This window comes from Agelaius tricolor, unplaced genomic scaffold, assembly GCF_023055355.1.
Source record: "Agelaius tricolor isolate 1412-34295 unplaced genomic scaffold, bAgeTri1.0.p SCAF_1, whole genome shotgun sequence".
NCBI classification, from domain to species: Eukaryota; Metazoa; Chordata; class Aves; order Passeriformes; family Icteridae; genus Agelaius; species Agelaius tricolor.
In genome coordinates this window covers 1,087,418-1,100,720 of record NW_027269261.1, presented here as the reverse complement: position 1 = coordinate 1,100,720, position 13,303 = coordinate 1,087,418, and the positions used below count along the sequence as shown (strand labels likewise).

The window sequence follows — 13,303 nt, the reverse complement described above, 5'->3', positions numbered from 1 at the left end:
ATTGCATAAGGAAAGTCAATGAACATTTAATTGCAGAGTATATCTAACTTTAATTGCATTTGTACAGTTACTGAAATGTAAAAAGCACTCTGTGAGTTCTGTAAACACCAATTAAAGAATTCTATTACAGTTGTTAGCTTTTCTGAAGCTACAGGTGGTTCACACCAGGATGAAATCATGCCCTGCAGTGCCTTGGGGTGTAAAATCACTATGGAACGTGTGCAGCCATTGAATTCTCCTCTTGATTTCAATGCAGAGGTAGTTAGGTTCTAAAGCTGGCCCATTTTTACTTAGAAGAGCCTTTGACTTGGGAAGAATTAAGTAACTTAAGTAGGTTTTGTTTCTGAGGGTGTTACTAAGTGAAGCCCAAAATTTGTAATTGAATAACATTAGAAGTCTGAAGAAAGTCCTGTAGACATTTCTGATCCTGAATGCTACATGTGAAATGTGGTGTTCCATGTCCACACCTGACTGTTGAACAGCTGTGCTCAGGGATGCTCAGGCAGTGCTCTGTAATTTCTGCCATTTCAGCTTGGAACTGGTCACAGATTTGATGACAATGTCTCAATTCTGATGGGTGGAATGTTTGTTGGGGAGGAGGGGGGAGAGTGAGGATGTGCAATCCACAAACAAAGATTCTCTGCTCTTTTCTGACAGCTAGAAGATGCTCAGAGCAAAAGGCAGGAGAAACTTGTAGAAAAACACAAGGAGATCCGCCAGCAAATACTGGATGAAAAGCCCAAGGTAAAGAGTTTTTGAACATATGTTACACTGCTAAAATTGTCCTTCAGGAGAGAAGGAGCTCTGGCAGCAGGTAGGATGATGTTTGAACGTGAGAGAAGCCAGTGAGAGCATCAGAGGCACCCCCAGTGACAGCAGGGTGAGAGGAGGCAGGAGCAGCCCCTCCCCTGCAGATCTCCTGGTGTGAGTGAGGGCTCTTTCCAGCACCCAGGCTGCTCAAAAGCTGGCACTGCAAAAGGTGCTGTGACCAGCAGAGTGTGCCCTTCCCTCCCCTGTGCCTGAGCTGCACAGAAGCAAAACACAGTTCCCATTGGAAGGAAAAGAGATATCTCCTTAGCATGCTGCCCCAGTCCTGCTGGCATCCCCAGGATGGATTTCTGTGGGACACAAGGAGCTTTTTCACAGGAATAGTGCTTTACATTCCACATTGCTTGCTGGATTGCCTCTCTTTGGTTTTATGCACTGCATCCACATGTAACATTTTGAAATGCAAGTTTTGGTCCTTAGGCCTGGGGCTCTCTCTTGCTCCAGGTGGAGCTGGGGCAGTTTTGCCCCCAGTTCCAGTGGAGAAGGTTCAGAGTGCTGCACCTGCTCTCCTGCAGGAACATCTAGCCCTAGTCACACTTGCACATGGAGGGAGACTTGTGTTCAGCAGGGCTCATGGCCAGGTGTAACTCCTCCCAGCCCACTGTGTCACGTCTGCTTTCATTGTTTCTGCTCTTGCTCTGTCCTTGGCTCAGTTCCCATTCCTTGTCTGTGCCCACAGCCCCAGGGTTTCTGTGCCTGAGCTACAGCTGCAATTCTGGCACTGCCTGGGAGTTAATCAGTGCTGCCATGGCATCTCTGGGAAGCAGCAGAGAATAAGTTAGGCTAAGGGCTGGATAGCCAGAAGTTTACAATAGCTTGGGAAAATAAAAATATTTGCATTTCCAGTTTTCTACTCATGTTTGTAAAATGGTGTTTGCAAACAAGCTGGAACTTTTTGGTGTTGTGGGCATCTTGTGGATGTAAAAAGTATACCTATTGTATTGTTTGGTGCTGTAGGACCATGAGTTAATCAGGCTTGTGAACTGGAATTGAAACACTGGAATTTAAAATGCCAAAGAATAATCAGATAGTGCTGCTAGCACTGGATCCTTGGGCTTATTCTGTTATTGATTTTTATATTTTTTATTCTGTTATTGATTATTATAGATTATTCTGTTTGGCCATGCCCTTCCTTTGTTTTCTTTAATTTTTATTTTTAATTTATCCATGTACTGAGGAGTAGCATAAAGCACTGGAAATTTGTCACTGAGGACTTGAGGTGAATTTGGAAAGGTGCTGGGGCAGCCATGTTTGACTCTTGGATCAGTTCCCTCTCTGCCCAGGGCTGGCTCCTGGCACAGGGCAGCTCCAGATCCCTGTGGGCACAGGGCAGCTCCAGATCCCTGTGGGAACAGGGCAGCTCCAGATCCCTGTGGGCACAGGGCAGCTCCTGATCAGCTCCAGATCCCTGTGGGGCACAGGGCAGCTCCAGATCCCTGTGGGCACAGGGCAGCTCCAGATCCCTGTGGGCACAGGGCAGCTCCAGGGCAGCTCCAGATCCCTGTGGCCCTGCCTGTCCCTCCTCTCAGGGCTGTGCTCACAGGGCCTGGCTCCAGGGCTTTTCCCTTTCCCCACACTGAAGCAGGCACCAGGCTCAATTTATGGTGCTGGTGCCTCCTGCTTGCATGAGAGGCTTTAGGAAAACATAATTACTCATTTTATTAAGTCTCTTTTTATGTTTTGCTCCGTGTCCATATTTCATTGCCATATTTGCCTCCTCAGTGCCGGGGTGGATGATACAAAATAGATCAAATGATTTCCCAGCTGAGCAGAGCTGATGTGTTTTCTGCAGGCTGCAGCCTTTCTGGGGGCTGCTTTTTCAACAGCCCAGCCTCTCCTGCTTCAAACACCCACTGAAATTTATGCTGGCTGTGTTAAAAGGCTTTTCTGGCAGCATCAACTCAGCCCCAAACAAAGACTTTAATATATTAAGAGGGAAAGAATTTTCAGTGTTCTCACCAGTAATTCCACTGGAGACAGATCTGCTGTCACCCATCAGTGCTGCTGGGTTATTTATTAGTGCTCACGCTGTATTGTTGTGCTCTGACTCTGCTCACAGCCCTTTCCCAGCCAGCGAGGATGTCGTGGCACCCAGTGTTGCCAGCACCCTGCCACAGCCTCTCCCATTTTGTTGGCTTTTCTCAAACTATGAGTTAGCAGCTTCCTCTCTTGTGGTATGTGCAGGGCACCAGGAGAAAATGTGCCTTGGATTGCTGTTGTTTTAGAAACTGCACAACCTGGATGCAGAGTAGTTCCCTGTCCTGGAGGCTGGTTTGGTTTGTTTTGTTTAAAATATCACAGGGTTAGCTGAAAGTGCTTACCTCAGAACTGATTTATAGCCCAAAGCTCTGACTCTCCCTCACATGTATCATTTCTTTCTAGTGTTTGGATTTGAGACTGTTTTGCAGGGCTTCCATTTGCAGGGCTATTGTATAAGAAAGAGCTTTTTTTGCTCCTGTGAGAGTTTGGAGACTTCCTGAACTGGTACTTTTAGGCACAAGGCTGGAAACAGCTCCTTGTGGTGCTGCAGGAGCCAGGGCAGGATGGGCTTCAGTGAGCTCAAAGGTGGCTCTGTGTGATGGCAGTGACACAGTGCCCTGTGTGTGATGGCAGTGACACAGTGCCCTGTGTGTGTGATGGCAGTGACACTGTGCCCTGTGTGTGTGATGGCAGTGACACAGTGCCCTGTGTGTGTGATGTGAGTGACACTGTGCCCTGTGTGTGATGGCAGTGACACAGTGCCCTGTGTGTGTGATGGCAGTGACACAGTGCCCTGTGTGTGTGATGGCAGTGACACAGTGCCCTGTGTGTGTGATGTGAGTGACACAGTGCCCTGTGTGTGATGTGAGTGACACTGTGCCCTGTGTGTGTGATGTGAGTGACACTGTGCCCTGTGTGTGATGGCAGTGACACAGTGCCCTGTGTGTGTGATGTGAGTGACACTGTGCCCTGTGTGTGATGGCAGTGACACAGTGACCTGTGTGTGTGATGGCAGTGACACAGTGCCCTGTGTGTGATGGCAGTGACACAGTGCCCTGTGTGTGTGATGGCAGTGACACAGTGCCCTGTGACCCTGCACAGCCTGGGGGTTACAGCCAGGTGTAGTCCCAGGTTCTGCAGTCCCAGGTGTGGAGCCAGGCCACCCTGCACAGACCTGCTTGGGAAGGGGGGCTGTCACCTGCTGAGAAGCCAAATGCTGTCCTGCCTCTGGGTTGACCTCCCAAACCTGCCATTTCAGTGGAACCCTATGGGCCACCAAGCCGATTCCCTCCTGCTGGCTTTTCCTGACAGCATCATTACCAAGCAAGGCCACGTTTTGTTTTCTCTTTTCTCATTCCTTGTTTTTCCTTACATTATCTCCTGGTAGCTCTATTATCAGCCACAACTTGTATTTTCTTTCTCTCCCATCCTACTGCTTTGTCTCCTCCTCTTAGTCACTGATACACATGGAGCTTGTCCTGTCCTTATCTTGTCCCCCTGGGCTCCTCTCCTGCCTGCAGTGGGAGGGATGCCCAGGGATGCCCAGCTCCATGCCCTGCATCCTGTCAGGGCAGGGAGTGATTTTGGATCCTGCACTGTGGCACAGAGAGCACCCAGGATGGGCATGGCACACATTGCTCTGTCCCTGACAGCTTGTGCATCACATTAAACACAAATCAAGTGCATTTCCTTCCTCCTGCACCCTTGCCTCCAATTCCATTGTAATTACTAAAATCAATACACATGAGACATGACAAGGAGTTAATTATTTTTCTGGGAATCGACTCAGTTACAGTAAATAGACCCAAGCCTCCTCTAATTGGACTCAGTGGGACTTTGTTACCTGTGCTGGTGGGTCAGAGCCACCCTTGGATCCCAGTGTGACACTGGCACTCCTGGGCTCCTGCACTGAGCTCTGCAGGGCTGTCCTGGCTGTGTCCCTGCAGCCCCAGCTGTCAGGAGGGTGTAACTGGTGTGGTTCCAGCCTTGGATCCCAGTGTGACAGTGACACTCAGCTCTACAGGGACTGTCCTGGCTGTGTCCCTGCAGCCCCAGCTGTCAGGAAGGTGTAACTGGTGTGGTTCCAGCCTTGGATCCCAATGTGACAGTGACACTCAGGGCTGTCCTGGCTGTGTCCCTGCAGCCCCAGCTGTCAGGAGGGTGTAACTCCTGTGGTTCCCCAGCTTGCTGCCCATGGTTCTGGCAGCTGCTCTGGGCTCCTGCAGGGGTGCAAACTGGCACAGGTCAGGCTGGGCTTGGTGAGAAAGGCTCCAGCAGACCTGCAGAGGCACCAGGAGCTGGGCACACTCTGTTGCACCTCTGTGCTCTTTTGAATGAATGTAGAAAATATTCAGCCTTAAGGTATGGAATTCTTTTAGCTCCTCAAAAAGTGTAATGAAAACAATTCTTTAAAATTATAAATCTGTTCTTGTAAATGGAAAACAGAAGCACCTGATGCATACTAACTCACTTTCCTACATTTAATATCTCCCAATTTGGCACCTGTTATTAATTGGGAGTTAACACTTCCACATCCAATCAAAAATTAACAGTGTGCCTGAAAAACTCCTGGAGGCAGAATGATACATATTCACATTGCAGAGCCAAATTAACAAGGTGCTGATCCTTTACAGCCTCTGGTACCTCCAGGCTGCAGCTTTGGTGCTTTGAGTGAAGCTCTGTGAGCACCTGGTGCAGGGGATGCTGTTCCCTGCAGGAGGGCCAAACAGCAAATGTGTCCTGAAAGACCTTCCAGAGAGTAAATACCTTCTGAAATGCCTTCTGGAAGGTAAAAACCTTCTGAAATGCCTTCTAGAAGGTCAGTACCTTGTGAGAGACCTTCCAGAAGGCGTTTCAGCTGCCCTCCGAGCCACTCTGCCTGTGTGGAAGGGAGGAGCTTTGATGAGTATTCCAGTGTCACTTCAGCTCCCTGGGAACTCACAGCAGCAATGCTGTGTCCACCACAATCCCCTTTTATCCCTGACACCTCTGCAGGAAGCCAAGCTGGCTTTTGGGCAAGCTGCACTTGATTCAAACACTTCCAGATGCATTCCAGTTCAACCACAGGCAGCTCTCCAAGAATTTTGGGGCAGGAGTTTGGAGGAAAAGGTTATTTCAGTTTACTGGGATTCATGGGACTTGCCTGGCTTGGGATTGGACAGGGGAAAGTTGTCCTCCCAAAAAAAATTAGTAATCAGACTCATGGCAAAAAAACCCATAAAAGTGATCTGATAGCCAGTGTCATATTTGAAGAGTTCTTCTCTTTTTCCCTGTTTGGGTAAAAATTTCTTTCGTTAGTTCATTCAATTTGAACATTTCCAAAGTTTAAAAAGAAATCTGTCTTCAATCTGTGGCTGCTAAGCTAAAATGACTTATGGCATTATCTGCCAAAAAAGCAGGGAATTAAGAGGACTGAAATAATTTACTGTTTATTTCACTGTTCAGCTCTGGGCTTTGGTGCTTGTGTACTCATCAGAGGGGAATAATAAAATGTTTATTTACTTCATTAAGTAGGCAACAGCATGGAGAAATGAAGGGAATTTTCACAGCCTCAGTGACCAAGGAATATTTAAAAGGAAGAAAACCACAGAGTGAGATTCACAAATCTTTCTGTGACTCGATCTGGCATCTTCCCAGTTCTGGATGGGAGCTAGTGTTTAAGTTTTGGGGTCAGTATTCCTGGCCCATTCCCTGCAGGATCTGGCTCTTTGCTCACACCCAGCCCCAGGTGTCAGCCCAAACTTTGAACAAAGCCCTGCTGGGATTTCAATCTGCTGGTGGTGCAGTTGCTGAGCTGCCCCCAGTTGCAGGGTACTATTTTGGGGAAGTTAGGGTGCTCCCTTTTCTGCTGTTTCTCCCAGTGGATAAATACTGCAGAGTGCACGTTCAGCCTGTGAAGTGAGTAGTAAGTAATCTCACTTCACTGGTTAAAAATGAACAGGCTACCCTTTATCCTGTGCCAGTTTTGTACCAATAAAACTGCCCTGAGTTCCCTGAAGCAGCTGACACATCCCAGGCCTGGGAGCAAAATAATTCAGTCCAATACCAGGATGCTCAAAGCATCATTGTCACTTTGGGCCTCGCTGGTTTGCATTTTCCTTCACAAATCCACATTTTAAAGGGTTGTTTATGTTTTCCAGCAGGATAAATATTGCAGTGTGAGAAATGGGTATCAGGTCCCAAAAGATACATGTAACAATTGGAGGTGATATGTATTGTGTTAACTGAATGTCTTTGGTGTAACTCTTACACATGCATGTCCTTGGAAACATTCCTTTTAAATCAACAGCATCACCTTTGCAGTGGGAATATGCAAAATGCTTTTTACATTTTTTAATTGAATTCTGATATCGCTTTCTTTTAAATAAAAATGTCACCAACTCTTTGTAGGAAGAATTTAAATGTAAAGAAGTACTTTGGTGAATGAGACACATGGAAAAATATTATAAATTTAAATCGGAGTTTATTGATAGAGAGAAGGAGATATTTTTCACACATGGGTCATTCTACTGGAAGCCAGAGAAAATCTTGAGTTTGCTCTGGAGCTGCAATAAAAGGGGAAATAAATTACTTGAAAGGGCAAACTTTTCACTTCTGCAGTAGTGTAAATCAGAAGGAACATGATCAAGTTCCCAGTGTCACTGGTGATTTAAAGATATTAGTGAGGCCCATAATGGAGGGCATGTGGCAGCCAGACCTGATTTGTGAGGGTTACTGGGATCCTCCTGGATAACATGCTAACAAATTGCAACTGTGAGGAGGCTGGTGGTGTTAAGAATATTTTAGATTTTAGAATCCAGCTGTTCTCTGTGGACAGAAGAGCTCACGGAATTTTTTTTTTTAAAAAAAGGCACAATGTGAGAATTCTTCCTGCATAAAAAGAAACTTCACTGATTTGGGGTTTTTGTTTCCTAATTTGCAAAGTGAATCTGTTCTATACTCTACCTGTCTCAGGTTAAGGGCATTTCCCATGTCCCAGCCCACTCTGATGAGTTGGTTAATTGGCCTTCCTGCTGCAGGAAAGGTGAAATCCTCCCTAGCCCTGGTGCAGGCTGGCAGCACAGCTGAGCTGTGTGCTGAGCCCAGCTGTGTGTGAGCACTGAGGGTCAGTATTTACCCCTGTGCACGGGAAAATGCTAAATGACAAAGCACAGGAGATGCTAAATGACAAAGCACAGCTGAATTCTGCATGGGCTGTGCACAGACAGCATGGCAGCACACACAGACACCCCCATGCACACACAGCACCCTGCACACACCCCTGGCTCCCAGAGCCAGCCACAAACACCCAGAGGCACAACCAAATCCTCCTGCACAGCTGGAGGAACAACCCAATCCTCCTGCACGGCTGTGCCATCACCACAGCAACAGCAGCAGTGTGTTTCTTGATGATCAGCCCCTCAGTGCAGCATGACAAATGGCACCAGATCCAGTTTGACACAGCTAATGGAAAAGTGCTGAAAGAAATATTAACGCCTGGTATGTGAACTCATTAGAGAGATGCTTTAAAATGCATGAAATGGGGGGAAAATGTGTTCTTTAATGAACAGAGAAATAAAATCAGTGGTCCTGCAAAGGCTGTGGTGCAGGAAGGGCTGTGTGTGTGCAGTCATGAGGCAGGAGAGTGGCAGTGTTAGTGCAGAATCCCCCTGCAAAGCAGAGGCACTGCTGGAAACACTGCTGCCAGCTGCTCTAACTGGGCACTCATGACAGGCTTCATGGGCTCCTCTCACACTGACACCCTTCAGGGTGAGAAATGCACTGCTGGAAAGGGTAACAGGAATAACAAAACTCTGTTAGAGCTTCAAAACTATACCTGATTTAGAGAGTGTATTGAAAATCATGTGTAGCCTGTCTCAGGGAAGGACTTTTCTTTCTAGAAACAACCAAAATCAGAAGAAAATGCTGTTGTTTTGAGATGCAGTCTCTTCCCCAGGAGGTTGAGAGTACTGAGCTTGGTGGGAGATGAAAGCCCTGCACATCCAGAAGGGAGAGAACGTGGCAGGGAAACATTCCAGCCCCATTCCCACATTTCTCCCAGTGCTGCCTGGGGCAGCTTCCAGGGTCTGGCAGCCCTCTGGAGTCAGTAGCAGAATAGCTGGGAAAGATGTTCCCTGGAAAGATTACTTTCATTAAACATCTCCTGTGAGTCACTTGCACCAAACCAGCATTTTGCAGCAGAGGAGTTGCACAGGGTTGCTGCAGTTGCATAATGCAGGAGCTGTGGGGGATGACAGTCCATAGGTTGGGCTGGAGTGACTCAGTAAATTCCCATTTTTCAGGCCTGGTTTGGAGGCAGGTTTTGCCTAGAGAGTGTGGAGTGTGCAGCCAAAGTGTAGCTCTGTACCTGGAGATGATCTCTTGTGGAGTGCCAGGGATCTGTAAGCTTTGTGTGGCACCGGTGGATGTGCCCAGGAAGGGGAGGACTAATCCAGGTGTGCTTTGATACAGAGCCTGGCTCTAGGATGGTCAAGGCAAAATTTAAACTTTTTAACATTATCTTTCAACATTGTAGCCCAGTATCATAACATTGAGTTTTCCAGTCTTGAGGGTGCTGAAAGTTCACAATTTTTGTTCTTCTTCCATTACTCCCTAAAAAAATATGAAAGAAAAAGCAGTTTTGATGTTCTTGTGATAGAAAAATCCTTCTTTTTAAACCTGCTAAGTATGGGGCAGGAAATCTCAGCTGTGGTTCATTCCATCAGCTTCCCAGCTCTCCAGACTGGCCCGTGGTTTATAGAAATAAAGTCATGCACAAAAGGAAGTGATCAGACATAATATTACGCTGCTGATAATGGAGGGAGGTCTCTCAGCCTTTTTTATTTCTCCTGTTCTCTATATCCCCACTTTCCCCCATTTCCCCTGCTCTCCTACTCATCCTTCTCCACCTTCCATCAAGCTCCTTTTCTCAGTCTGTGGTTTCTCTCTCCTGCTCTTTGTGTAGCCCTTATTTTCCACTCTTACACTCCCTGTTCTTTGCCATCGCTGGCTGCTGTCACAGTTCAAGGAGTACCCACAAGTGCCTGTGGGAATGGGGGCTCTTTCAGAAGGAGCAGCCTGAAGGGCAGAGGTGTTAAAGAGCTGCCACAAGGGCTCTGCACGTTTGGGAGTTAGGCTGGGAACGGGGGAGGCATTCCCAAAGCTTCCATCAGATGGGAGAGAGGATGCACAGGTCACAGAGATGTGTGCAAACACTGCAGGTGCAGAGGCAGGAGTGCCTGGTGCAGGTCAGCCCATTGCAGAGCCTGGGCCCTCCCCTCTGCTCTGCTTTGGTTTTCAGAGGCCAAACACACACAGAGTTTAGGGATTAGAGATTGAATCCCATTGAATACAAACCTTTTTTGCTTATATTTTCAGCGTGCCTAAATCTAAACATATTTATACCTAAACCCTTCACCATATATTTCCCTTTCAGACCTCATCAGCCATTTACACAGTCCTGTTCATTGTCAAAGACATCTCCAGGAATATTCTACATTTCCTTTGATTTCTTTCACGTTTCTTACAGCAAGGTGACTGCTGACAAGCAATTACATGCCAGTTTTAGTGTAACAAACACTCTTGATTTATACATCAAGGAAGCCCAGATGTATAAATCACTTGGCAACAGAAGCATCCCTCAATTAGGATGAGATAAAATGAGGAGAGCTGATTTCTGTGATGCCATAACATCACCCACTTTCTTTTTCTCTTGCAAAAGGTGCTCTGCAAGTTCACATTACAGGACAGACAATGAGTGTAGGGGTGTGCAGACACCCTAAAGCAGCAGTGTTGTATCACACCAGCAGTGCTGTACAGTGCATTGATAGCCAGGGACACTGAGAAGTGCATCAGATAAAGGTGCTGAACAGGCCACAGGTTTGTGACCCAACACACTGGGCCCCACAGGGCACACACAATTCTTCTGACCTCTGAAGTCTCACAAATGGAGCAGTACTTAGGAGCCAAGCTGGTACCTGTAACCTCACTAAGCTGGCCAGCATGAATTTGAATCACAGTATGAGGAAATGGGGTAGATAGAATCCATTTGTTTACACTGATGAAGAAATGTGGTTTTCTGTATGTCACAGTAAATATTTGGCTATTTGTGCATAGGCACACATGCTCACTAGCTATATTAAGAACACACATATGCTATAATTTTAGAGATTTAGTTTGATGCATGTACATTTTGGATGCATCTGTTAAATTACAGTTATTCACAGCCTTGCAGGAATGGAAAATTCACTATCACAAAATTCTGTTAGTGATTTTCAAACTGGCATGATCACCACGTTAATTATAGTGTGATTCAAACCTTTGTTTTTTACTTTCTTTCTTTTTTCCCCCTGTCCTTTAAAATTGCCTGCTTAATATTCTGCTTCTCTTCTGGAAAGACAATGAATGGGGAAAAATTCTGCCTGCCCATTGAGAGCCTTCCTTGGCTGTGAGCACAGAAAATGGCACAAAGGAAAGGGACCTCAGGCAGCTGATGGGAATGAAAGGTTTGGTCAGGAGAAGGCAGCACAGGGCACTGAGGATGGGAATGAAAGGGTTGGTCAGGAGAAGGCAGCACAGGGCACTGAGGATGGGAATGAAAGGGTTGGTCAGGAGAAGGCAGCACAGGGCACTGAGGATGGGAATGAAAGGCTTGGTCAGGAGAAGGCAGCACAGGGCACTGAGGATGGGAATGAAGGTTTGGTCAGGAGAAGGCAGCACAGGGCACTGAGGATGGGAATGAAGGTTTGGTCAGGAGAAGGCAGCACAGGGCACTGAGGATGGGAATGAAGGTTTGGTCAGGAGAAGGCAGCACAGGGCACTGAGGATGGGAATGAAAGGCTTGGTCAGGAGAAGGCAGCACAGGGCACTGAGGATGGGAATGAAGGTTTGGTCAGGAGAAGGCAGCACAGGGCACTGAGGATGGGAATGAAAGGGTTGGTCAGGAGAAGGCAGCACAGGGCACTGAGGATGGGAATGAAGGTTTGGTCAGGAGAAGGCAGCACAGGGCACTGAGGATGGGAATGAAAGGGTTGGTGAAGAGAAGGCAGCACAGGGCACTGAGGATGGGAATGAAGGTTTGGTCAGGAGAAGGCAGCACAGGGCACTGAGGATGCTTTCAGAGCTCAGGAAGGGCTGTGCTGGGGTAGGGCTGATCAGGGGTTCATGGACCCATCTCCTTCCTCTCACCCTGTAGAAAACACAGAGTATCTGTGCACCACCCTGCCAGCTCCAGTGGCAGGAATTCCATCATCCCTGCTTGGCTCTAAACTGCCCTGCTGCTCCTTGAATTGTGTTAGGGATTTGTTAGGTGAAGCACATGGGGCATTTTGAGGTGTTCAGATAACAGAGGGTATAGAAATGCAACTATAGGAGGAAGTCATGAAGATCATTTCACTGAGAATTATCTGCCAGATAAATTCTCCTCTCAGCAAACTGCAGTGGCTCTTCCCTCCTAGGAGAGGCTCTCTGCAGTGCTTAACAGGTACTGCTCCTCAGAAAGAGCCCAAACAGATTTATCTCCTCAGCCCAGAGATTAACACATCCTGAGGAGTGACAGATTGCAAAGCAGAGAGATGGATTGGCAGGGGAGAAGGCAAGTGAAGCATCACAATGTCATCCTGCATTCATTGTGTCTGTGCCTTCCCAATTAATGCACAGAATCTCTCCTCTTGATGGAATCCTTACTCTAGAGCTGCATAAACCCTTCTGCCTAACACTGCTTGTGTTTTCCCTCCTGTTCATTGTGAAAGCCTCGTTTGATGGCTTGAAGACAAATGTTCCCTTCCTCCCCATCACCTTCCTCTTCCATTTTTCTGACTGGAAATTACATTTCTTATTTTTCTTCATGTTTATTACTCCAGCATTTCTCCTTCCTGGAATTATTTAGATGCCTTTGCCTCCCCACCTGCCCCACCTGGTGTGGGGGATAGGGAAAGCTCCATCACTGAGAGCTCTTGTACCTAAATTGAGATTAACAGTGATAGATCTGTAGGTCCCACACTCTTTGTCGTGTTGGTACAGTAATCAAACCCATTTTCTGTCCCTGCATGAGTTTTCTGCTGTATTCTGGTACATCCTGGTAGGCAATTCCTGCTCCTGCAGACGAGGTGAACTGACTCCTTATTGCCCTAGCTGAGTCATCACTCTGTGTCCACCATCCCTTGCTCAGCTGTGGAGGTGTGCAAGTACATTTAGGGACTGATCAGCACCCTCCAGTGATTGGAACTCCTGGGTTTTCCTCTCATTTTTATCTTTTGCTGAAGGGCATCATGCCAGCATTTTTATCTTCCTTACACATGGAGTACAAAAGCTTTGTAATGCTCCCCCTGACTGGAATGCTGCTGTGTCAGTGTTCCCCCGTCACCCTTCCCTCACCCATTTGTCAGATTCACTCCCTGCTTGTTGAATCATAGAACAAATAATGTGACTTTCTAGCTCAGAAAAAACATTGCCCTTGGAGCTGGTAACATATTGTGAGGAAATGCATTTGCTGTTGGTTTGTTGAGTTCATTGTCTG

At 47.1% G+C, this 13,303-nt stretch overlaps 1 protein-coding gene across 4 annotated transcripts in view; it reads left to right on the top strand.

The window, feature by feature from the left end:
* The window catches only part of PLCB1 (phospholipase C beta 1), a 327,045-nt gene that overhangs the window by 274,175 nt on the left and 39,567 nt on the right, over nucleotides 1-13,303 (top strand). For all 4 annotated transcript variants that reach the window (XM_071439887.1, XM_071439801.1, XM_071440055.1 and 1 more), the window contains exon 31: nucleotides 658-744. In XM_071439887.1, the coding sequence (XP_071295988.1) occupies nucleotides 658-744 (87 nt within the window). The remainder of the gene's footprint in view (nucleotides 1-657; nucleotides 745-13,303) is intronic.